We start from the raw sequence: 24,903 nt of genomic DNA on the forward strand, positions 1-24,903 counted from the left end.
CCCTTATTAGAAGTCATAATGGTGGAGCCGGCAGGGATACGTTGTATACTACATTTGTGGGGCTTTTGTCTAATTCGGCTATCTTACAGTACTACTTCAACCCAGCGTTGATAGGTTCGCCCTAATGGTATATCAGTTCCTTCCAACGTCGTTCGACCCTCGAGGCTGAACACAGGACTCTGTATTTTTCCAATTTCTGTATTGGTAGGGATGTCCTGGTGGCGAAGCCTGTTGAGCTTGTATTTGGGAGCCGCAATTGGCACAAGTCTGCTGAGCGAACTGAGAGTTGTTGTGTTCCAGACTTGTTGTTGTTGTACGGAGTCAGCGTTTTCCAAAGACTATGGTGCTGTGAAAGGTCATTTCTTACGTGTGTATCTTTTTAGCAATGAAGTAGGCGCCAGTGCCAACGATTGCAAGTTTAAAGAAACCCATGCCTCGACGTGGTCCGAATCTATAGTGGCCGAATGGGTGGGCAAATGGATGTGACGGATAAAAGTAGGGTCGACGACCAATCGTGGACCGATGCATCTTTGGAAAAGATAGGTTCGCTACGCGATCTAGGAGAATTGTTTATATTACTTCTCTTTTGAACGAACACAGGCAACCATTTATAATTTTCGACGTCGAGAATTATTCCCGAGCAGTCTCGGGTCCGACCTTCGGACATTTCGGCTTTTGAGGGCATAGAGCGGGACATGGACAACCTGTCAGCAATTACGATCTCGGACAAAAGTCTAGTCTAGCGTCGACTCATCAAGGCCAGCAGGATCAGGTGACTCTTTGGATGCATACACATGTGAGGCATTACTCCATATACCCAATTAGGTAGTGACCAAATCCTTGTTCAAGGACCTAATCCGATGATAGTACCCGGGCATGCAACGCCCAATACACTGTGTCCCAAGATCCTTAGTGTGGCCATCTTCGCATCGATAGCAATTAGTATAATCTACGTATACAGCAGCATTTCGTGTTCTACTTCAGTCTCTTGACTCACCTACACTACAGATTGAAAGAGAACGTGAGGCTTCGGGTGTCATAATTTCACAATTTCCTAGTGTTAACAAGTAGGTTTATTCCAAAACGTTCAATTCATTATGATTACGCCGGCCCTATGCAGCATTCATTATGGTACAGCTGACCGCCAATGGTCAAGCGTCCTAGCATCACGATCCGTATTATCTTCACAACTTGTTGGCAGCACCCTTAGCCTTGCCAGCGGCCTCATTGGCGGCTCCCTTGGCCTTGCCAGCGGCCTCGTTGGCGGCGCCCTTGGCCTTGCCGGCCAACTCGGAACCCTTGCCGGCGGCCTGACCGCGGATCTCCTCGGCGGAACCTTCCACCTTGCCTGCAACCTCGGAACCGGTAATGTTCTCAGTGGCCTTGGCTAGAGAAATGGGTATCAGTAGGGCTACGTCAAATGTGAAGCATGTAGAGTGTGCAACTTACAAGCAGCGTTGATACCGTCAACAAGCTTATCAGAAACCTTACGGTCGACAGTCTTTGCGGCGTCCTTCACTGTCTCGGTTGCGGTCTTCTGGTACCGTGCGGAGACGGAGAATTGTCTAGGAGCCTGGACCAGGGCAGCTCTGGAGGAGATAGCCATGCGGCTGGAGACGGTCTTGGTGAGGAAAGACATTGTGATGGTTTGAGGATTGTAGATTGACTTCTGTGGGATGGATGGAATGGCGAACTGAAGAATCCGAGGCTGTTTTTCGTGAAATTTAATATGATTTATCGGAAAGTGAATGAATGTGAAGAAGGACGCCTGAGAAAGCTCTCCTAGATATTGCTTTCTGGTTGTGGGGAACCTCAAATCACGATGATGTTTGTCGGGTGCTTGGTGATGTCATAAATCAAAGCTCCAAGCTCCAGCCCGTCGAATTTGGAGAGCCGCGGGGGGAGCTTTCAGGCGGAACAGGGATATAGCTATAGTGGCAACGGGTACTGCTCTAACGGAAATTAGTGTCCTGTGACACCAAACTGCGTCACTGAACGACAAGGCCCCATTTGCCAGGGGAGGGGCTGGAACAGGCCGTGTTTCTCAAGCCACCTCCCCATTGAGTTTCAGTCACCACTCGCTGAGGCGATGACGAAAGAATGCATTTGAGGTTAACACGCAACCGACCTGGTCAAGCACGTGCCGATCCGTTTCCAATCTTTACAACATATGTAGCCGTCAACTTAGAATCCATACCTATCATAAGCACTTTTGTTTTACAGAGCTAAACAACTTTTGCCGGGAATATCACTGCCCAGCCGTTGTCGAACGAGTCTTTGAGGGACCGAATGAAGGCATCGGGGCATAATAAAGAGTCAACATTATCCGTGTTTTGACCTAGTCATGGGAAACGATGGTCTCTGCTCTCATACGACCTGGTCGAGAGTATCGAAACCGGGTTTGGACTCAGCTGAGTGTCTCAATGTCCTCTTTGTCCTCGTCATGCGCGCAACAGTAGCCCATGCTGTCAGGTTGAGCATCTTTCCGCCGATATCTGTAATCACAACACAAAAGACACCCGCAACGAAATGGCCTACTCTGGTCCCGGAAACGGTACTACCGCCAATTCCATTGTTCTAGGCGTGTGCATCATGAACAGAGTTCAATTCCTTCAATATACTGCCCAGTAGCGTTTAACAACCACGTCCTTTATCGTTCTGTTGCAAAATTCACAAGGTGATTGTCGCAGAGTCATTGACTGCTTACTGCGTACTGCGAAGAAATGTCGGCTCTCCGCCCGGTTCCTACCGCTCAGCAGCATAGACGAGAAGTGCAATGGCTGTCCTACAAGTTCAGTCGTTATCGGGAAGATGGAACCAACCCCAAAAGAGGCCCGACTGTCGGAGAGCATCGGCATCTAACATTGCCGGTGCCAAAAGAAGATCTCCATAAGGTGAACGCGGCAGAAGGACCAATCCAGTGGAAGCCTTATGTTCGTTCCAAGCCTTATAAGGTGCCAGATCTCGACAACATCCTAGTCCACGATGTCAAGAGACGATCCCGGCCCGTATTCCAAAGGCTACAAGACGTGCACACTTGGTTCACTGGCCCTGGTACCCACTACCAAAAGGTACTCGGCTGGGGCTCGTCTAACCTTGCTCTTCACTACAAGTATGGCAACGCCGACGACGCTAGAGACTTTGTTCTGAAAGTCGGGCTTCATGATCCCACCGATGATTTTCGTATACGCCGAGAAGAGGGGATGCTACGCAAGATACGACGTTCTCACCACATTGTACAGAGCATTTCTCGACAGCAGATTAGCAAGCAACCTAGAAGAAACCCATCAAGTATTGTCTTAAGGAGCTATGCTATAATTGACGATTCCGAGCGCGACCGCTCCAGTGATGATGAAAGCGTCAGTGGTGAAAGTGGGCCGGCTCCCAAGAGGAGAAGGACAACGTTTACGGTCGAGAAGCGAGCCCGGAAGGATGACAGAATACGGATAGCTTACACCACCGGCGGCCAGACACGTTTTATTCGGGAATCTGGTTATCATGACGAACAGAATCCAGATGTATCAGAGCATCGAGACTTTCTACTGCTAGAGTACATGGAGAATGGTAGCCTTGCAGCTTTCATCTGGAAGCTGAACGAGCAAAACAAGAAGTGTCCCAACCGTGTGCTGTGGTCCTTTTGGGCTTGTCGTAAATTCTTCGCTTGGGCTGCAGCCAAGTGAAATATTGGGGCTTATCTCATTTCGTAGTGATTCGATCGTGCATCGCGATGGCCTACCGATACACAAGTTTCATCCTCGTAGACGCGATGCCGACTACCCCGGCAGTCTGAGTGAAATAATTCCTGACACTAGTCAACAGCGCGAGTGGATACGACCAATGGTGTATTTCCAGATCGACCCTACAAACGGTACGCTGAGCCTTGATCGTATCTGGGTATTTTGCTGATCCTTTGAAATAGTCTTGCTTGGAAAAATTCCAGACAACATAAGCCACGAGGAACACCAAGATGAGGTTACACCAAGATGAGGTTACACCAAGATGAGGTTACACCAATACTGAAGGTGAGCTTTACATAAAATGATAGTCATATGGGGTACTAACGAATGCGCAGCTCGGCGGCTTCGGGCTTGCAGAGGTGACGAAAGAACAGAAGAGAAAGTGAGTCATATTTACAGTATATGGAATGCAAAGACTAAATACCATTTCAGCTTCTACTACGAGAGAAGACGTACCTGTGGGAAGCCCGGTTACTATGCTCCTGAGCAATTCACCGAACGTTGGGATATTCTTGAACCAGACATGAATGGTAACACTGCCTGCGATGAATATCTGGGCGATTGCCACTGTCAGTATTTATAACACATATCAAGCGTCGGGAAGCGGTTTGAAGCTAACATTGATAGACTATGGTATCTCTCATTACGCGTTGTGAGCCGCGCACGCCGCCCAGGACAGCTGTTGTCCGCATTCAGCCTCGGAAAGGAGAACCATCCAAGACCTCTTGGAACCACCATTCTTACGGCGCCATGTTGCTCAAAGAGCCAGACGACGAGAAGTGGGATTATGTTGATGAGGAGCTTCGTGAGACGCTTGTTAAATGCCTTGCTCGCGATCCTGATCACCGCCCGGACTTGCAGTACTTGCTTGATCAGGCTCTCGAGAAGTGCCAAGAAGAGGGAGAGTATGTTTACGCAGAGGGCGAGGTACCTGCGACAGATCAGTACGCTCTGACATGGATGGCGGGTGTGCTAAACAACGCAACTCCGGGTCAATATCAAGGCCCATGACTCAAGACCTTGAGCAAGGGAACCATCGCGTTCAAGGAAATGGCGGTGCGGATTAATTAAAGTGTATATAAGTACGAACGTATGTTCTTGGCACTTAATATAGCAATGGTCCACCTTTCGCTTCCTGCGCCGATCAACGTGCATTAGAGCCCGAACGGAATCCCACGACGCCAGGGCCTGCGATCCTACCGTGGTTGGGTGTTGAACGCAGACGAGCTTTCCTCGCAGGCTGCCTCGATTGATGTCATTTGCTGCTATTATTACACAGCCACAAATTTGGACCTGGACTTCTTTACCCATAACGGATTCATCCTACGAGCGCACATTTCTGCACATCGCCAGGGCTGGCATAATTACAAAGACAAGGTGCGCACACACATGGTGTACGTTCATGGCGCGATTGGACGGTCGCTCGTTTGAGACATTGTCCCATTCAGTTGGGGCTGGAGGGTTAACTCCGAAGCTTCAAAGCTACGTATGCATATGCGAAAGCGTTCATAGCCTAAAATGTTAGAAGTATGAACGAGGTGGTTGGGACTCGTAGAGGACAGGAGAAGCCTCGCGCATGTCACTGCCCCCCCGGTGCATTGCGATTCTGTCTACTCGATCCCGGCATCCATTAGCTTACCTGTAGATGTCGATAACCCCACCAGCTCTCGCCGGACACCACAAGCCATGCCAGGACTTTTCTTCCTTGCAAACACTAATTTTGAAATCACATGTGGTTAATCATTGCTGGCATTGCCGACGGCGGCTTAACAATGTCACCGGGATCAATGAATTTTTGCGTCTAGCACAGCATGAGTTGATCGCCAAGTATCTCGAGGAAAAAACGAGTGCCCATTCGACGTCACCGTTCTATAAGTATAACTATCAAACTGCGGCCGCTCGCTTCTATCCTCCTTGTGGAGATCCCTTCGGCAACGCTAACGGTAGCGTCTTGGCATTTTCTTGTGGTACTGTAGCCTCAAACCAAAGAGCAGAGATAATCAATAGGACTCATAACATACGTCAACATGATCACGGATTCTGGTAGGATCTCGGCAATTGAGAGGATCCTGTAGCGATTGTCGGCCTTGTCAAGCCCGCCTACCGTAAGGAACGACGCGGCTTTGAAAATGAAAAGAGCCAAATGCGTCCCAAAGAATTCGCAGTTAAGCCACTAGTTAGTCGGCTACCGAGTCTTGCATAGGCGGCGGAATACCGGAGTTCAGTTGTGATGAACTGTAACAGAAGTGCGAGATCTCAAAGATGGCTGGAGGTGGCTGCATCATTTTCATCTGGTCGAGTCGAAATGGAACAGGTTCTCTTCAGCTTTGCTGACTGTCACAATACTCGGCTTGAGAAAAGCGATTGCCGTTAACCTAAGCCACCCACCTAGGTTAGACGTTTAGCTTTCAGCTCATCCCACGCAGGTCCGATATCAAGGTCTTTTTGGGCGTGCGCTCAGCTCTGCGATGCAAGTGCCTGGAGCTTACGCGGGTATTTCTTGTTCACCAGCTTTGGGGCCAAAAGACCAACCAATTGTCATTGATTTCGCAAACCCAACAAAGCCACCTGTTCGTATAAGGCTTGGAAACGCCAATCGGGCTTAGCAGGCAACGATCGATGCCCGTTCCGAAAGGGTCCTGCGAGGGCCAGGGGTGCTTGCATAAGGGTGGTTGCTATACTTAAACTGATCGACCATGGGCCATGGATGGTGACGCGCGGGATCACTACCCCCGGCTAACAAAGAAACCCCTGCGCGGCCTACGCAGCATGGCAGGAACTACTCTGCTACTTAGTGCCAACTCTGGTCTTGGCAGATCATATTCAAATTGGCCAGCCTTTTGAAAATCTAGGTTTTTGGGATTCTACTGCTGCTGCGGATTGCCCAGTCCCACAGGGATGGCGAAATGATTCTCGGCCGTTTTACTGACAGCTTATTCCCCCATTGATCCCAATCCAGCACGTGGGGAATGATAACCCGACGCAGGGCCCCATTCCCCTACGGACGGCTCTTCTACCTTGTCGTGCATGATCATGATGATTGAGGCTCCCAGGGTCCGCCAATGTTAGTCAGTAAGGATTCCTCTCGGGGCCGTTCGGTGGAATCACCCGCGCTGTTCTCTTCCCATGTGTGGGTAGATCGATGATGCAGCATGAAGCGCAAATTGCTTGTCGAGAGAGGGACGCTGAAGTATATTAGACCCCAACGTCTCGGCTGTTTTGCGTCTTGCTCATTTTCTCATTCACATCAACAACCGGCTATCAACAATCTTCAACTTTATAGACCAATTTTTCTCTTTCCTCGCATAGTTTCCCACCCTACACGAAGCACATCGCCGAACAGAACACAAAAAACACAGACACAATGAAGTACACATCAGTCATCTCACTCTTCCTGGCCAGCGTCGCCGTGGCCGACCTTCCATACGGCATGCCAGAGGGCAAGCGGGAGTTTGCCCCAGAAGAGCTCCCTCCAAAGCACTGGACGGGTACATGGGGTGGAGAGCATCCCACAGGCCCGCCTACTGGTGGGTGGTCCGGTCCAACTGGCACAGGAGGTCAGCACCCGACCGGTACCGGCGGCCTGCCTGGTCCCACCGGCATTGGAGGAGGTTACGGAGGCCAGGGCCCTCCGCCACAGTGGACAAAGGGAGAAGGCAACCACCCCGTCAGACACATCAAGGAGCAGGCGTCCAAGCCCACGACGCTCGAGACCAAGACCGGCCATAAGACCGGCCACAGCGGACATGGCACCGGTGGTCCTTCCGGGACTGGCGGCCAGCACCCTACTGGTACCGGCGGCTGTGGTCGTCCGACCGGTACTGGTGGCGCCATCCCGGGAGACAAGCCCTCGGAGGGCTGGCACAAGCCCATCCAGCCTCCCGTCATAACTGCTGTCTAAGACGGTGCGCGTCCTGGGGTGTTTGTTATAGACGGGCAATGATTAGGTACGCTGCAGACCCAAAAGAAAATAAAAAATAATCCCAGGAGAACAGTTCACTGATTCCTCTTCGCAGATGTTTGTCAAGCAACACTGACGTCTATTCGCCCTGGGTTTTGTTTTGGGTCATCCCCGAGATATGAAAATCGAGTTCGACTTTGGTTGTTTTGTATATGGGGAGTCATCCACCCGCCCATGACACGGGAAATGATTCGGTTTCGGCATCGCTACTCGAGCTTTGATCTTCTCGCTTAGAGGTGCACATGTATTGTGTTTTTCAAAACGTTTCCAGATTTTGTTTCCGGCCCGCTAGGTCGCCTTCTCTTTTGTCAAGGTCAAACATTGGGGAAAACGGGAAAGAATGAGATAGATCTCCTTCGGCGCAAGGGAGCGAGTTTTATGGGATACGGATGAGACAAGGACCTCATAGATTCGGTCGTGTCGGATAGTTTCAAAAGGGAATTCGACGCTGTTCACTGAATATTCTATGCCAATCGCCTCCATGATCGTGACAACTGTGTCTAACCTGCATAACTCAATTACTGTGTAGCTGTAAATCATCATTTGCTTTTACCACTGGCTGGTCCCTATGCAAATCAGATTCTACCCGCAATACCTGCGGACAAAACTGCAACAGAAATGCATTGACACTGTGCCTAGCAAGACAGACCCAGCTCAAATCGCTGGATCCAAGATGGTTTGTAGACACTGTTCCCTGGCCTACCTGTAGAGAATGTCAGATTAGTTCAGCCAAGACCTTGAGTGCATGCAGCACGTCATAGGCACCCTACAGCAAAAATAATACCCAAAAAACAAAAGAAGGATTGTGGTCCATAGCCGGGGACCCGCTTTATTGGCTGATCCTTCCATCCTGTACATCCTTCGTTCGTTGTGCTAGGCTGGCGCCTGATAGCGGGTCGAGGCGCTTCGAATGTTTGTTAACGACAATTGACACACTGCGTGGAGCAGCATTTTGTATGAAGAAGCTATTGTCGGGCTTGCCTGTAAGTATTGGCTGGATTGGCTGGATTATATTCGACAGCCTTAATAATAGTGAAAAGTGGCCGGCAGAAGTGTTAAAGGTCAATCATTGGTGCGTCAATTGATTGTCCAGGATTCTCCTGTGTCCAAAAAGCTTCAGGTTACTATTTCCAAATGGTTTCCGAGAATTGCCATCAAAACATACTTGATAATTTGGCAAAAGCGGTAGTTTAGAGCTCTTCTCGGCGACGGTGGTGATGTTGTTCCTGTTCAAGAGGTGATTGAAGACAAGTCACATTGTTTCTTAGATTCCTCCCACGAGTGTTCTCTTATTTAGTCCAAGTTATTCTTACCTTGGGTACTTGCTGCTGCGATCTGACACCGGTGAGGGTGAGGCGTGAAGCGCAAACAAAGGCTCAGAGCTGGCTAGTCAGCGTGAGGGTAGGGGAAGATGGAAGGGTTGGTACGTCAAATATATAAAATATGTTGGCAAGGTAAGTAGGGAGATGAATATCACATATTTGAAAAGAAGGAGGAAGGAAGGAAAAAGAAAAAGCAGCACAGGGAAATGAGGAGGAAAGAAAAGCAGGATCGTAAGTGGGATCTAATAGGAATGACGAGGCTTTGACGAACCTGATGCATATTATAGCTCATGGTGTTGAGGCTCTGGAAAGCTACACCAAAGCACTGCGTCTAAGCTCTCAGTAGTGGAAGACGAGCCTGAAGGTGCCTGTACTTATACATACGCATTGAGAAAGTCGTATGAAAGCAAAGCTACATGACTCTTCATACAATGCCCGCATGAGTAAATGGTCGGCAACTGTTTGTGCTCTCCAGATATGTCTTATTATTGCCATGGACTACCCAGAGAATGTTGCAGACGAGACCAGACTACTCAGCTCCCGTGGGCCAGAACGCTTCCCCCGGAGCGTCTCCCCCAGAGCGTCTCCCCCAGAGCGTCCAGATGACGCTGTACTATCTTATAGCCATTTCATGTTATCGCATCGCGATGCCAATAGGCCATTGCCACCGTGTAAGAAACCGACATTTCCGCACCCACCGAACTAAGGGATGATACTTGCCTCCCCTTAAAGAAACCCTATAGGCAGCTTCGCTATCGAAATGAAATTTGCAGACAATTAACCTGATGATTTGAACTTCACCGTACCTGCCAGTAGTAGGACTGATGTGAGGGCTGTCCTGGCCTACGGCTAGCGATACTTTCGAGTATTGCGAATTATTGTTTTCCTAGCCACTGTAGATCAAAGCTGATTTTGATTAATTCATAGTCTGAAGCTCTTCAAAGCTCTTGACAGTTGCAACCAACTACTTTCACGATTAAAGTGCTTGAGCTGGGGATTCTTCGATGAGTTTTCAGGAACCTCAAACCTGATACCGCAAAAGTTCACCAAACACCCAATCAATCTCATGAATATCAACGATCCGCCAGCACATCGGCATGTCGACACCATGAAGACTATCAAAGCCGTTCTGAGAGTCATCCTGGGCATCTGCGCTGCAGCTGCCGCCGATGTAAGGATCGAGAACCCATCTCCAAAACAAAATCCCATCACTCTGTATATCTCCTAGGGTAGGATGTAAGCTGACCAACAAAACCTCGCTGGTGCAGCCAAACCGGCTTCTCTGCAGAGTCCCCGGCTGGCAGTAATGTGCCTCGTGGGATAAGGCGAACTTGAACCTTGAGTAACATACGATATATTCGTTGTGACTTGTGTTCAGGGATGCTCTTGGCTGTACGTGGCCGCTTGGAGGCCACTCTGTTGAGAAGCTGTGCAATGTTTGATACCATCATCGGGCCTAAGCGCCAGTATCTCTCGGATGACAGCCAGTGCTCAAGAGGTACGCGCAGAATATGACTGTAGCTCGGGTAAGGTGGGCATGTATATCGAAATGCATTCCCGTCCGCGCGGGTCCATTGCTGAGCTCAATCGCCCGGAGTCATGTCCTGTTCAACGATACGAACTGCAGCCCCTTTTCTGGATTCGGCCCCGTCGCTTTGAGCGCGCCTCCTTTTCTCAATGTCGCCGACGAGGTTCTTCAGATACACCTCGGCCTGCACAGTAGCACTGTAGGCGACGGCCTTCCAGCTCCAGATATTTCGCTTCTCGGCATCAGCTCCCGCGGCCAGCAGCGTCCTCAAGACGAGCAGGTTCCCATTGCTGCTGGCAAAGTGCAGTGCGGTGTTGCCGTCGACGTCTGACGATTGTACGGCCGCTGTGGCACCGTTGGGGGCAAACGTGAGGAGGATCTGCAGGACAGTGTCGTGACCACCTAGGCTGGCCTCCATAATGGCATCCCGGCCTCGAATATCTCGACGGATTATACAGGCTGGGTTGTTCTCGCATAGGGCATGTACGACTTCGGTATGACCGCCGGCTGCGGCGAGCATGAGGGCGGTTTGGTGGTTCTCGTTAAGAGCAGGGACAGGGTCTTCATGGCCATTGGCAAGTAGGATCTTGGTTATGTCATAGCGGCCAAGACTGGCGGCGAGATGGAGGTTGGAGTTGGACAAGCCGGCGGGCGAGGTATCGGGATTGTGTAGGAGTGCGGGGTGTGATTTGAGGATTCGCTGTACGAGGAGGTGATCGTCGGCGTGTATTGCCCTCCGCAGCCGTTGAGAGGGTTCGAGCCTAGGGCCGGACGTATGGTCAGCTTCATACAAACGAGTGCATAATGTTCCATTCAGAGGGCAACAACGTAGGGGATTTGGATAGTGGTACTGAGTCTTATCTCGTTGCGGATAGAAGAATCGAAAAGCATACATGTTGAAAGTGAATCCGGACTGGGCAGGGCCGAGTTACCCGACGCTCTGGCTGTCAATTGTAGATATGCGGAAATGATGTGTTGAATGTTGTTGTCAGTCGAGGATGAGATGATGACATGTATTTTTAGAGCTTCTGGAAGCTTGACGCGTAGTTACTTAAGTTAGTCACGGCCACTGCCCCGCGTCCACCTCCATCGTCGTCCGCCGGGCCGCCCCTAATCTACCTAGTTAGCGGCCTGCTGTAAGGTTACTCTAACCCTTGGCACTTCCTTGCTGGGGCGGACTGCAGGCGGTCAGTTAACCTACGCGACAGTAGAATGCCCTTCGTGACCTGACTAAATCATACCAAGACTCGTACAGTACTTGAGCAACACAGCACATTGACATTCTGTGATGGGTGATGGCCGTGGGGATACTGATTTGATCAATCTTAATCATTCGTAGTCTGAGCGACTCACACATTTTTTGTTCTTCTTTTCTTCTTTTCTTCTTTTCTTCTTCTTAGTTAGTCACCATTCCAGACACACTGCCTCTGCATACATGCTTTTGCCAGACTACTGTAAACAGACATGCACACATGGCGATGCCTCGGATTTATCGCCTGGCACGTGCGGAACGTAAAGAAATTATAAAGAAACGTTCAACTATATGCATTTATCATCTCGAGTCTTGTTGTCGGTTGTACTGCAGGTCGAGTTGATATTATATACAAAAAAAAAAAACCCCCAAAAAAAACCCCCAAAAAAAAAAAAAAAAAAACCGTCAGGCTCCAACTTGCCGGGGTGGAGAGATCGGCTTTGCATTGCATGCTTATTGTTACAGTGTTAACCTAACGCATGCCGGGGAACTCACAGTTGGTGTAACTTACTACGTGGGCCGGCCCTCTGCCCCTCCAGCCAGAGTATGTACTTGGTAGCTTCAGCACCGAGCACAAGCATTGCTTGTGCGTGTCGTCATTCCCCTTCCCGCATTCCGCGTCGCATTTACGATTTAGACAGCGGTAGTCGGCGGCAGAAACGGAAAAAAAGTTCCCCAGCGGCCCTGACGCTGCTGTACATAGTCAACTCCAGGAGAGACCCTGAAGCTCTGTTGCAAACTGCATACCGTGGAACTGGCTTTGTAACAACATTTGTGACAACGTCTGTATTGTTTTCTTTCGTTACCTGCCACTTGTATTTTATTCTCTCTCTTTTCTTTGGCGCATTCTACGGTGTCGGGTAGCCTGGTAAACTGTTCTCTGTCTCGTTGCATCTAATTCCATATCCATACCCATACCCATCCCTACCCTCATACTCGTACTTCATATTCACACATCATACGACAAGACCCGATGCTTCCACCTCGACTTAATTCTTTGCGTGTGTCCACCATTTCATCATCCTGCACATACACCCGCACCTGCACCCGCACCCATCTTCGAAGGAATGTCTCTACTTCACCCAATCTGGCCGACCATCTCGCCAAGCCCAAGCGCAATTCCTCCAAATCCCTGACATCAGCAAACCTGATCGCAGCCACGCCCTTGGCCACACAATTAGAACGCACGAGGGTGTGGAAGAAGACCGTGAGGTCGGACAGTCTCAAGTCAGCAAGGTCTGCCCCCCCACCTGTCTCTGGCGACAAGACCCGCGTCAACATCGTGAGCGAGCCATTGTGCGACGACATCCTCTCCTATATTGGCAAGTCCCTGGAACCTCACCAAGGATGCGATCTCATCGACCTATACCCCGGTGCAGGGCTTTGGAGCACCAAACTCCACAACTTTCTGAAGCCCCGCTCCCACATCATGATGGAACCCGATGCCGACCTATACAGGCCGTTTCTGGAGCCCCTACTCGAAAGGAAAGGGACCACCCTCATACCGAAATCCGGCATAGTATGGCATGAACTCAACGATATCCTCACACCCGAGCACCTCCCCAATCAGACCGTCCACCATAAGGATTCCCCAGGCGCCAACATGAAGAACGACACCCTGCTCGTCACCTGCAACCTCGCCTTCCATCCGAGGAAGCGACTGTTTTCCTTCGAGTCTATAGCCATGCTCCTCATTCATCAGTTCATGGATGCCATCAAGAACGGCGCCCTCTTCCACAAGTACGGACTGGTGCGCATGCTGCTATGGGTCCGCCGCGAAGACAAGATCAATATTCTGCCGCGCTTGATACAGAACCGCCGCCGCCCGAGCACCGACGCCGAACTCTACTGCGAAGCCATAAACGAGGTTGTCACCCACGGCGGTCCTGAGAAGAAGGATTTCAACCGCGACGAAAACATCGAGCGTGCCAGCGCCCTCGCTGTGCTCAACAGGATGAAGAAGGCAAATATCAAGGTCCCCGAAGGAAGAGAGTCCGATGCTTTCAAGCAAGCCATGCTTGATAGTGCCCTGAAACCAAAAGCCGCCCCCAATCCGGGCAGCTGTCCACCTGTCATGAAGCGGAACTACTTGGAAATGCAGGCCTCGCTGGAGGAGAAGCAGCCACAACATGGCACGGCAGAATTCAAGCGCTTACAAGAGTATGGGTGGCGCCGCACTGCCGACACGAAGAGACTCGAGAGAGCACATAATTTATTCAGCAGACACGAGGAGCTTACCCAACTCAAACAAGCGGGCAAGATCTCGGACGAGGAACTACATGCCGCCGAGGAGCAACTGAGCGAGATAATCGACCGACTCCCGGTATTTGCCTCGTCCGAGTTCACCTCCCTCAGAGACAATCTACACATCTGGAAGCAGGACGAGCCTGCAATGCTCTGGGACAAGCGGACTGTCGAACCCATAATCGCCGAGGAGCAGGAATTTTACCCCAACTGTGACACTTGCCTGCTTGACATCATGCCAGGTCCGGTTCATCCATTGATTCGGGATATCGGTGCTGGTTCCTCCCGCTCGGGCGAGTGCTTCGAGTTGATCCAGAAATCAATGTGGGCAAACCCAAAAGCTCCGATAGACAAGGCTCTTGACGGCGTGTATCCGGGCGCAGCAGATTGGATTTTACCACGCTGCCCCAGCTTCCGCGACCCAGCACGTGGTGGTTGTCTCGTGAACGCGAAGCACATGACCCTCACAGTCAGGACATTGAACCGCAAGCAGTGGGAAGAGCTGCTAGAGCAGTGGTACGCATGGCCTTTCCATCCAGAGTTTCGGGATCTGGTCGCGAGATCCCAGGACATTGACGATGTGGACTTGTCTGGAGGTGATGGTCCGGCCAACCCGGATCTGGTTTCCGATTCATAAAATGTACAACCATCCTCGAATATAACATATGAAAGACATGTATATAGAGCAGATACTCGAACAACCCTGATGAGATGCACGACCTGACTCTTGCTGTTCTTGGCATTGAAACATGCTGATCAGCAAACTAACAAACCACGACACGCATCAGATTGTATTTCGACGGAGGCTAGACCCGGAGCCGTTCTCAAGCTTCCATCGCTCGGACGATGACCCCGTGCTTGGGGGCGCAGCAGACAGAACAACGCGCGAGAACTTTGAATGAATCCAGGAACGGAGCATTCTGACTTTCGTTGCCAAGAACTTACGTCAAGGAACGTACCGTGCGTCCATCGACCGAGAGAGACTTGATCGGAGTAGACAATGGCACGTCTCTTTGTAGGACGGGGCAGCCTTATGGCCGGAGAGTTTACATTTTCATATTTTCTTAGACACATGTCTCATCTTGACAACTTGGCGGAAAAAAAAAGACTGTGTCAAGTCTCAGATGCGATCCGATCCTCCGGTCCACAATCACGACAAACAAACCAAAAAAAGGAAGAGAAAAAAAAGGGTCTAAGACATTTCTTTTCTATCCCTCCCTGAGACACCTTGCACTGTTTCTCTATGTGGTTCATCTTGAGGCTCAACTGGACCTGGGGGGAGAGTCGCAATGCCCAGACTCGGATACAAGTCTGACAAGGTGCGAGTCTGGCCGCTTCCGATAGTTTGGCACTTTTAGGCGCTAACCGTGTTTCCCCTGACGCTTGCAGCTCGCATGGGGACCGGCGTCAGCGCTAAGAAAGTTGCGTTGCGCGCTTGGATGAAAGTCATACGGATTAGAGTTGGTGAATTGAGTAAGTTACATGTGCTTTTTGCTTTCGATGTACTCTAGTGGTTGTGTTTTAAATGTGTTTGTGTGCCAGTCAGAAGCAGCCACGGGGCAACTTACGTAGCAAAAGAAAGTTATCTGCAGTGCGGGAAGCAGACACTACAGAGGACCAGGTATGCAGATAGATGTTCAGCTCCGAAAGGGCTGCGGTATTGAATGAATGTCTACGGTGGGGCATGCCTGTGATTGATGGCGGCATTGAGTTGGCCGGTAACGTGGAAATTGCACGCATGGATGAATACGATCCAGGGACTTGTTCCCGAACAATTATGTTACTCGACCTTACTCACACAACACTACAGTAGAATTCGAATCAAGCTCAAGCTATGCAGCACTTGTGACAATGCAGGATTCAACCATTGCATTATTTCCATGTTTATAGGCCTTCCACGGGCCCTTACTGACCAACAACGAGATGCAAGTTGGCCTGAAACCAGGTTTGGTAGTGATATGCATCTCTAAATGCAGCCCGAACAGAAACCCCGCCTTGAAACCGCCAGGATGATCTAGATGAAAGCTGGATCTTTAGCGGGATCAACACCAATTAGAGTGGGCTAATCCCCACTATTTAGACAATGCCAGGCCCAGAACACTGCCCCTTCAGGCCCCCTTCAGGCCCTTGTTATATCTATCCTCCAGTTTTCTCCCAGCTATGTACGGATCCGTATGTACGTTAGAAGACAATCGACAGCTAGCACGTGGTAGATTTTGACAGCAGCAGAGAAAAAGGGGATCGATTCTATTCTAACCGAACCGGAGGAGGGCTATCGCGGTGCTTTGCAATACTGTACTCCTTTTTTCCCTCCCTTCTCTGCTTGCGCTTCACCTAGACTGTAACCACAACAGTTTGTCCGCCTAGACACGTTGTGATATCCTTCCTCATCTTGAGGCTACACACTCATTTGAACCCAACTTGATCTTGGCAATTTTCTTCTTTCCCTTGCGCATTTGTACGCCGTACTATTTGGCTTGTCAGCAGAACTTTGGGGTAACTGTATACCTCACACAACCAGCCAGGCCAAATCCAACCCTTGAATACTGTACCCGTACTGTTGTTTAAGGCGTCTGCATTCAGGCCAACCCCCGGCTTACTTGTTTTTGTCTTTTTTTCCTTTTCTTTCGCATTTTGCCCTTGCTGTTAACCACCAATCCGGACAGCGGCACATCTTCCTTTTCTTCACTTGTACGACCTTCTAATTATACCTTTGTCCAATCCTCTCGGCTTCACGGCGCCTACGCGGGAGAGATCATCACAGTAGTACAGAGCACCTTGACAGCACAGCCATCCGAGGACAAGCTTGGCGAATCGCATCCGCATATGCACACCTTGCATTGTCAGCCCAGCCAACAACCTGTCGAGGAACATCTTGTCGCTATCAATTCGAACCTTTTTTTGGCCGTTGCTTCTGTAGAGCCATCATTGTCCGATATTTCTTTTCCATCCAAGACCTTCTACACCAGCGATAGCGACGTCTCACTCCCATATTAACTGGGCGGAGACTTGGGTCTTGCGCAAATCCAACCCAAACCAGCAAAGGACCCGACGAGGCTCCTGTTGGATCGCTGAACCGACTTTTCTGGTCCTTGTCAGTTGAAAACCCAAAACGGCGCAACCCTTTTCTTGCAAACTCTAGACGACGTCCTGGCGCCGCACGCAGATCGTCGTCTCTGCACCATGATGCGCTCTCCGGCATTCCCACCGCGGCGACCTTCACATCTCGTCCGCTACATAGTACCGGCAGTCGTCTTGATATGCCTCCTCTATTACCTTTCCAACACCGGCCCGGCCGTGCCCAACACATATTTGACCGGCGATAGTTCAGCGTCGCACCAAGACCAACAGTTGTCCTACAAGCCGGGCGAGCACAAGAAGCCGTCGTACGAAACTGAGACGTCGGGAGGAAGCGACGCGAAGAAGGAAGGGGAGAGGCCCATCCAGTACGACTCGAGCGACAATGACGCCCCTTCAAAGTCGCAGCCTGTGCCGCCTACCTCGAGCGCCACCCACCCGATCGACTCGCTGATTGAAATGGCCGAGACCACCTTCAAGGAGACCCTCGCCAAGGAGTCGCGCAGTCTGAACGCAGCTGCTGAAGCTTATCGCAAGCGACGAGGTCGACACCCGCCGCCTGGGTTCAGAGAATGGTACAACTTTGCTAAGGAACACGACGCCGTCATGGTGGAGGACTTTTGGGACCAGATCTACCACGATCTGAATCCCTTCTGGGGAATGAATCCCAACATTCTTCGCAAGGAGTCATGGGATTTCGAAATGACCATCAACATCCGCAACGGCAATGCGACCGCTGGCAGTGATTGGTTCTGGACCCAGATCTGGCTCAAAATGATCAAGACCATCGAGACGTACTTGCCAGACATGGACATTGCGCTCAACGCCATGGACGAGCCTCGCATGGTTGTGCCGTGGGAAGACATTACTGCGTATATGGAGAAGGAGATGAAGACGCGTGCTCTGTGGCCACCGAAGCAGGTCATCAGCGAGTTCGACACTTTGCCAACTGTCAAGGGCGAGCAGGGAATGAAGGAAGCATATATGACGCCCAAGACCAGGGAGAAGGGATGGGACTCTAAAACTGGTATGTCTCAGAGAAGATTCGTGCCGATTTGGCTGGCAGGCTGCTAACAGGTGAACAGAACCTTATTGGTTAATCGCTCGACGTGGGTGTGCTCCCGACAGTCTTGCACGCACAGAGAATGCAGTCAAGTCCTTCGACAAGACGCCCGACTTCAAGCCTACATACGCGACCCCTCACCAGTTCCAGGGCTATGTGTCGAACTCTTCTCTATCGACCGATTTTTGTCATCAGCCGGATCTCCAGGGTCTCGAGGGTATTTTCATCAAGCCCCTGTCGACCTCGGCTACCAAGGTTCTGTTCCCCATGTTCGGTGGAAGCAAGCTGCACACCAACAACGAAATTCTGCTCCCAGCACCCATGTACTGGAACGAGGAGGCACGATTCACTGGCGGTGGCTCTCATGGTTCGGAGTGGGAGGACAAGATCGGCAATGTCATCTGGCGCGGTGTCGCAACTGGTGGACGAAACACGGAGAAGAACTGGAAGGGCTTCCAGCGCCACCGATTCGCCGCCATGAACAACGCAACGAAGCTGGACCGCGCTCAGACAGGCGAAGAGGCCCCGGTCAACTTTGCTCTTCCTTCTGGTAGCGAGCAAGTGGCCGCTCAAAAGGACGGTCGTCTCGGTAAATGGGTGGCCTCCTTCTCCGACGTTGGTGTGACCGATCTTGCATGTGACGAGAAGCTCGACGAAGCACTCAGGCTCGAAGGCGGCCATTGTTTCTATACCGATCCCCATTACGATCTCGTCCCCGGCCGCACCCTCGATGAGCAATACGACTACAAGTATCTCCCCGATATCGACGGTAACTCCTTCTCCGGACGCTACCTCGGTTTCTTGCGCTCCACCGCTGTACCGATCAAGAGTACACTTTGGCGCGAGTGGCACGACAGCCGGTTAATACCTTGGAAGCACTTTGTGCCCATGGACAACCGATTCCTCGACTACTACGGCATCATGGAGTACTTCCTCGGCTACGAGGACAAGGCGCCCTCCCACGATGCCCAGGCGAAACAGATCGCCGTGGATGGCAAGGAGTGGGCCGAGAAGGTTCTGAGGAAGGAAGACATGCAGATCTACGTCTTCCGCCTGCTCCTGGAATACGCGAGAGTCTCGGATGAGAGAAGAGAAAAGATGGGCTGGGTCGAGGATCTGTTATGAGAAGAACGGGAAAAACCGGGGACTCACATTGAGCGTTGATTTCCGAAAAAGGACAACACTATAGGCTGTGTTGACCATGTACAAAGCTGTGTCACGTACGAACCACTGATCGACGGACGGGGCTAGGGGGGTTCGTTGTCTTGGAGTTCCGGCCTGGGGTGGTACCTGCTCATATATTGAGCGACAGGGAGTCGTCTGACTCACAACGCTGCACAATTGGAATTGTCCGGCGGGGAGTAAAAAGCCTGTTCACCTGAAGTTGTCCACTATAGCATGCGGACATCCACTCACGTAGCACACAGTTTGCATAGGTCAAAGCACCAACGACACATACGGCGTCGCTGGGTTTGGGGCGATGGTGCCACATTATAATATACGAAATTAACACCTTTCACATGCGTGCGTACGGACGAGCGAGTTTGTTAAAGATGCGACTGAAGCGAAGGCCTAGAAGACGGTTAACTCCAGCCCAACCCCGCGGGCCTCATTCAAAGCGTAGGCGCGTCGCCTTGTGCGCTGAGTGGATGGGACTGAACGCGTGTCCATGTGTCTTGGTTTGGCTGGCAGCCTCCCAGTTTGGCAAGTTCGCAGCGGGACGCCCAGATCCTTTTCGGTCCGTGAGCTCGAGGACACGGCGTCGAGCCCGAACGGGGACCTGCCGAGGGAAGAGCTTGTATTTGCTACTCTGAACACCGTGTTCGTCGAGGCTCTCACGGTGCAGTCGGTCAAAACTGCCGGGCAGGGTTGGTTCTGCGGATTCACGAATGGGACTTTCGTCTGACGAGGGGGCAAAAGACGGTCTGTTCTAGTTGGTGCCTCGATCGCTTCCATGCGAACGCCCATCTGCCTGTATTGCGTGCAAGACGAAGGTATATAGCCGGGACGAATATGGTTCCAGACGACGTCGAATCTCTAGAGTATCAGTACGAAGACTACGCCCACGAAGAATTGGCCACCATCTTCGATTCCGACTACGACGCTTTCCATGGCACAAATTGTTTACAGATCCTAGGCCATGTTACCCTAACTCAAGCCCGTATGCTTAAATATTCGATCACGTTACAGCAAGTTTGAGCTGTTTGAACTGACATAGCAATACAAATCAGGCAGTTCCCGTGACCTGGTGTTACATCTAGCAGATCGAAATTATCACATAGTAAGTACCGTCGACGTGCTGCCACAACACTATGACTGGAGGTTCTCAACAGGCGCGAGGAAAGTAAATTGGGCTACCTGTAATGTGCTGCCAGAGACAGTCTGTGATATCGTTGAAAATATTAGAGAGTGGCCTCTGGCTTAGAAGAAGCACTCAAATTGGAAAGCGAGATGGAAAAGTAGCGGGGTCGCTATGGAAGCCGTAATGGTGCTGATTGAGGTGTATGATTTCGGGTACAACGAGTGAATCGGTTTTAAGCAATATAGCATCCATTCATCAACTAGGGACAGGTTTGAGGTTTGAAGAAATTACAGTGAGATGAAGTGGATCCATTAAGTGCCCTTCTTACCCTGAGTGTATAGAACCATAGTATGATAGGTAGGTACTCATGTTCTCATGGCAAGGTGCTTGACCGCACAATTGTCGATCAAAATTGAGCATACATATAATTTAGGCACCATGCACTATAAGAGGAAGATGCGCTATTTTGAACTTAACTCTCAAACATAATCCTAGTCTTCGAGGTTCTCACAAGCCACTTCACCAAAACTCTTTTTCCCGCTTTATTTTTTTTTATTCTTTTTAACAGAACATGTAAAGTTAAAGAGGAATAGAACTAGCCATGGTAAGTTGGCTCTCCTCCAAGCGAATAAATGTCTCTAGTCTGCTAGTAGGCGTGTTAAATCAAAGCAAGAGACTTGAATACAAGTCCAGACCATCAGAAATAGAAAGTCAAAGACCGGTCTCTACTCTGCCCCTTTATCATGGGTGGCCACTACAGTATACGTGAATTGCAAGCCCAACAATTGGGTGAATATGGTAGCCATCATATAATCTCCTGCTGGCACAAAAGACGGTACGGAAGTTCGTGTCTGAGTGCCGAGACCTTGGAAAAGCCAACTCAGTGCGATGTTCATAAAACCGCGGATTACTATAAGCACTGTGAACCGAAGGAAGCTAATATGCTGACTCGATTCTGTCGTTTTGGCGTGAAACTGCTGTGACCAACACAAGATATGCTGCTCCGGTACCAACTATGGGCAGAACCGTCATCGAGACAAGCTGTCACGGAAGGAGAAAATCGCCCTCCAATTTAGATGATATGAATATATGAGTGATACTACTGATATCGAAGGAGATTAATGTTGTGGCTACGATACGCTCGTTTAAGAAGCTGTAGATTTTCCATTTGGTGCCTGATTAGAATATTTGTTTAGAGCCGAGCCGTCGACAACCCTGAAGATTACCTAAACTTTTGAGTATTTAATGAGGATATCTCTTGTAGACCCTTGCTATGAGTGCGACGCAACCTATTTCGAAGGGTGACTCTTCCTAGGTGTCATTCTGAATTGGTGTTAAGATGTCTACATTCCTGCCCCAGATATTTACTCCTGGCTTAGCACATACTCTTAGAGTTGCAGTCGGTATCTGGCCGAATTACACATTGATTTTCAGATACGTTAATGCAGGGTTGCTACAGCCGACATCCATGAGTGTCAAGAAGCCTTGGTTCAACCCGAACGACATCATCACCCGAGCGAAACCCGTGTCGACGATATGCACGAGACCATGGCCGTGACACTCCTCGAGATCAACGGCGATATATGGGAGGGCGAGTGGACCGGTCTATGAAGGTCCTCCATTTGTCCGTCAGCGTCATGGCGCAGGCCGTCGAGGCAATAAAGAAGGCCAAAGGGATTGCCGAGTGAGAGTATGAGGATGAGAAGAAGCTAATTATCAATGTTATCTGGGCTGTTTTCGTGATGATCTCGTGTGCCACCGTGGCACTCGGCGCTACGGCCAGTATGTTGCTACAAACGCTTGACTGTGTATATTTCATTGTTGGATGGCAAGGTGCAGCTGGATTGGCCATCAAGGACATCATCGACAACCCGGACATGGCTTCGGTGGCGAGGCGACTCGAGGCAGAATGGCACAGTAGTAGGCTGTGAAGGCGGAATGAGTGGTAGCAGCATGCGTCAGATTGAGTTTGATCGCCACAAAGCTGGATATTGTTGGTGCGAGAGTTTACCTAAGTTGATGGATAACACTTTATCGCGTGTAATCCCATATCTGCTCAGCTTCGAATTGGCAGGAATACTGGCGAATGGAGTTCTCGTATTTTTCATTCTCTGTGTCGATTACCAAGCGTACGTTGTCTTATTAAGATACCTAAGGTGTCGACTGATGAAAGCTACTGATTTGTTGGGAGAAGACTGGTGTATGCTTCTCTTCACATTATCGATATTCGGTAGGTGCCGCTCATCCTGATAGGAACTGTGGTAACTTGGTTGACGAGCATTAACACCTGTGACGATAACTCTAAGTCGATGTAGGCAAGTTGCTATAAGGACAATATTAAAGCTCTGGAAGGAGTGACCGTCTCAAGAACCGAGAGTTGAGCGGAACTGGTGCCTTCACAACTCGCACATCCGCAAATATTGATGGCGGTCACTTATACCAACCTCATAAAGAACTGTCAATAGCTGTCTTGAAGCTAAGCCTTGGTCGTTTGATGAAGCATTGCAGTCTGTTCCGTGAAGAGGTAGATATTTCACGATACCTTGTGTGCTCTGGGAGATAATCAACTGGGCTGAGGCTGGACAGCCCGACCTTTGCAAGCGGGACAGGCCATACCGACTTTTAGGTTTCCAATCCTTACCTGAGGCTTGAAACTCAACTAGTTAATGGGCCGCAGCGACATGGCAATGCGCAGTCCACCGAGGATAATACGAATCGAGCGAAGACTATGCGAAGACACAATGCGATATGAGTGTATAGCAGCGGCCAAGCATTTTCAATCTTTCTCCCTCGTAGGGCGAACCACCATGGTTTTGTGTTGTTGGGAATGCCGCCCGCCCCTCAGTGGAAACGTCCTTTTACTGCCAGGGTGGAAAGTTCCGTGCTGCGAGCCCGAGTAATGCGAACTTGCGAAACTTGCGCCGCCTTCAGTGGCTGAAGCACCTGAGTCGCGAGCGGCTCGGGAATTTCGTATCAATGCTTTAGGCTACGAAATAGTTTCACTGAAGCTAAATGCGAGGCAAACCCGAATCCTCAAAGCCCGTTTACGCAATACTGTACCTTGTGTCGCCCAGATTATGTCCCAATCGCCCCTGCCAGCAGAAGGAAGCCGGAGAAGGCTTCCCAAATCCAAAACCGGTTGCCGAACCTGTAAGAAGCGGAAAGTTAAGGTGTGGCTTTTTTTCTGTTTTGGCGATAGCCAGCCGACTGTGTATTAGCTACTAATGCTCCGCTCTGTAGTGCGATGAGGGACATCCTGCATGTCGGAACTGTGTAAAGCATGGTGTTGACTGTGATTTCATCATAGCTACACCAAGCAGCAGCTCAGCTTTACCAAGCCCTTCAATCCAGCTGTGCTCCTGTAACCATGAGCCGTCTTCTGGATTCACAATCAACGATCTCGAGCTGCTTCATCATTACACAACGTCAGCATGTCTCACTTTCTCGACGGAGCCGATGGTTCGCAACTTTTGGCGGGTCAACGTCCCCCAAATGGGCTTCACGACACCATACATCCTGAAGGGCATGTTATCACTTTCTGCTCTACATTTGGCCAAGTTCAGACCGGACCGCAAGGACTTTTACGTCGCCCAAGCTTTCCTTCACCATAATGCAGCCGTGAATATGGTGTCGCCCATCATCACCAAAATCACCGTCGAAAATTGCGTGCCGGTCTTTCTGTTCAGCACGATCACGAACTACTTCGCCTTTGCAAAACCAAAAGAATCCGATGATTTTCTTCTTTCGAGCCACAGCGCACCACCAGACTGGCTGATGTTGTTTCGCGGTGTTCGTGCCCTCATGGAGGCCGAGCACGCCGTCATACATCACTCCTCTGTGGCGGCCATGTTTGAGACGGGAATAGCGATGCACCAATACTGGTTGTCGCATACTTTTGAAAACGAAGCATTCAGGGAGTTGGAAGCAAACATTCGTCTCAATCTGAGGGACGAACCCGAGAAGTTGGATGTATTGATGCAGGCTATGGCCACCCTGAAGCGTAGCTATGCGACGGTTTATGAAAGTCCCCAGACGATAGCCCAGACGGACGAGAACAAAGTCCGTGGGATATTCATCTGGCTCTTCAAGCTCAGCAACCCATATATTATGCTAGTAGGCGAAGGCAACAATGAGGCCCTGTGCATTCTTGCATACTTTTGTGTCTTAATGCGGCGACTGGACTTTTTGTGGTGGATGGAAGGCTGGGGCTTGCACCTGATTGAGAGGATATACTCCAAGCTCAATGATAACTACAGGCTTTGGATCAGATGGCCGATTGAAGAGATAGGCTGGGTTCCAGATTATATGAGCCCTTCGTATTAATGAACAACTTGTCATCAGATATTTGCGCTTCCGAGCAATTATTTCGAGACTTTGACTACAGAACATTGCTTAGACTCCTTATTCGATTGAATC

General features: G+C 50.3%; 9 protein-coding genes across 9 annotated transcripts; 7 read left to right on the forward strand and 2 right to left on the reverse strand.

The window, feature by feature from the left end:
* Window positions 1-7: 7 nt before the first annotated feature.
* Window positions 8-867, forward strand: BKA67DRAFT_569141 (uncharacterized protein). The gene has a single exon (XM_046103087.1). It carries the CDS (start codon window positions 211-213, stop codon window positions 484-486), a length of 276 nt encoding a protein of 91 aa, XP_045957584.1. The 5' UTR covers window positions 8-210; the 3' UTR covers window positions 487-867.
* Window positions 859-1,849, reverse strand: BKA67DRAFT_692522 (uncharacterized protein). The gene is made up of 2 exons (XM_046109212.1): window positions 1,450-1,849; window positions 859-1,387 (listed from the first exon to the last, which is right to left on the reverse strand). Exons 1-2 carry the CDS (start codon window positions 1,637-1,639, stop codon window positions 1,185-1,187), a joined length of 393 nt encoding a protein of 130 aa, XP_045957585.1. The 5' UTR covers window positions 1,640-1,849; the 3' UTR covers window positions 859-1,184.
* An 874-nt stretch (window positions 1,850-2,723) lies between these two features.
* On the forward strand, window positions 2,724-3,680 carry BKA67DRAFT_536994 (uncharacterized protein; the record flags this gene model as incomplete). The annotated part of the gene is made up of 1 exon (XM_046100243.1): window positions 2,724-3,680. One exon carries the CDS (start codon window positions 2,724-2,726, stop codon window positions 3,678-3,680), a length of 957 nt encoding a protein of 318 aa, XP_045957586.1.
* Window positions 3,681-3,990: 310 nt separating this feature from the next.
* On the forward strand, window positions 3,991-5,080 carry BKA67DRAFT_569149 (uncharacterized protein). The gene has a single exon (XM_046103088.1). It carries the CDS (start codon window positions 4,368-4,370, stop codon window positions 4,746-4,748), a length of 381 nt encoding a protein of 126 aa, XP_045957587.1. The 5' UTR covers window positions 3,991-4,367; the 3' UTR covers window positions 4,749-5,080.
* A 2,021-nt stretch (window positions 5,081-7,101) lies between these two features.
* Window positions 7,102-7,638, forward strand: BKA67DRAFT_536996 (uncharacterized protein; the record flags this gene model as incomplete). Its single annotated transcript, XM_046100244.1, has 1 exon — window positions 7,102-7,638. The coding sequence occupies one exon, from the start codon at window positions 7,102-7,104 to the stop codon at window positions 7,636-7,638; it is 537 nt and encodes a 178-aa protein (XP_045957588.1).
* A 2,778-nt stretch (window positions 7,639-10,416) lies between these two features.
* On the reverse strand, window positions 10,417-11,644 carry BKA67DRAFT_313705 (ankyrin repeat-containing domain protein). Its single transcript, XM_046096162.1, has 2 exons — window positions 11,442-11,644; window positions 10,417-11,309 (listed from the first exon to the last, which is right to left on the reverse strand). Coding segments are annotated over exons 1-2 (708 nt in total). The 5' UTR covers window positions 11,444-11,644; the 3' UTR covers window positions 10,417-10,603.
* Window positions 11,645-12,923: 1,279 nt separating this feature from the next.
* Window positions 12,924-14,615, forward strand: BKA67DRAFT_492159 (uncharacterized protein; the record flags this gene model as incomplete). The annotated part of the gene is made up of 1 exon (XM_046096996.1): window positions 12,924-14,615. A coding segment is annotated over one exon (1,692 nt), but the record flags the coding sequence as incomplete, so codon positions are not given.
* A 2,458-nt stretch (window positions 14,616-17,073) lies between these two features.
* BKA67DRAFT_313733 (capsular associated protein) lies at window positions 17,074-19,534 on the forward strand. The gene is made up of 2 exons (XM_046096163.1): window positions 17,074-18,149; window positions 18,208-19,534. Exons 1-2 carry the CDS (start codon window positions 17,228-17,230, stop codon window positions 19,308-19,310), a joined length of 2,025 nt encoding a protein of 674 aa, XP_045957591.1. The 5' UTR covers window positions 17,074-17,227; the 3' UTR covers window positions 19,311-19,534.
* Window positions 19,535-23,425: 3,891 nt separating this feature from the next.
* Window positions 23,426-24,858, forward strand: BKA67DRAFT_569159 (putative C6 transcription factor). Its single transcript, XM_046103089.1, has 2 exons — window positions 23,426-23,657; window positions 23,728-24,858. Exons 1-2 carry the CDS (start codon window positions 23,565-23,567, stop codon window positions 24,808-24,810), a joined length of 1,176 nt encoding a protein of 391 aa, XP_045957592.1. The 5' UTR covers window positions 23,426-23,564; the 3' UTR covers window positions 24,811-24,858.
* Window positions 24,859-24,903: the final 45 nt, after the last annotated feature.

The sequence above is a fragment of the Truncatella angustata genome (genome assembly GCF_020726525.1).
Source record: "Truncatella angustata strain MPI-SDFR-AT-0073 chromosome Unknown BKA67scaffold_5, whole genome shotgun sequence".
NCBI classification, from domain to species: Eukaryota; Fungi; Ascomycota; class Sordariomycetes; order Amphisphaeriales; family Sporocadaceae; genus Truncatella; species Truncatella angustata.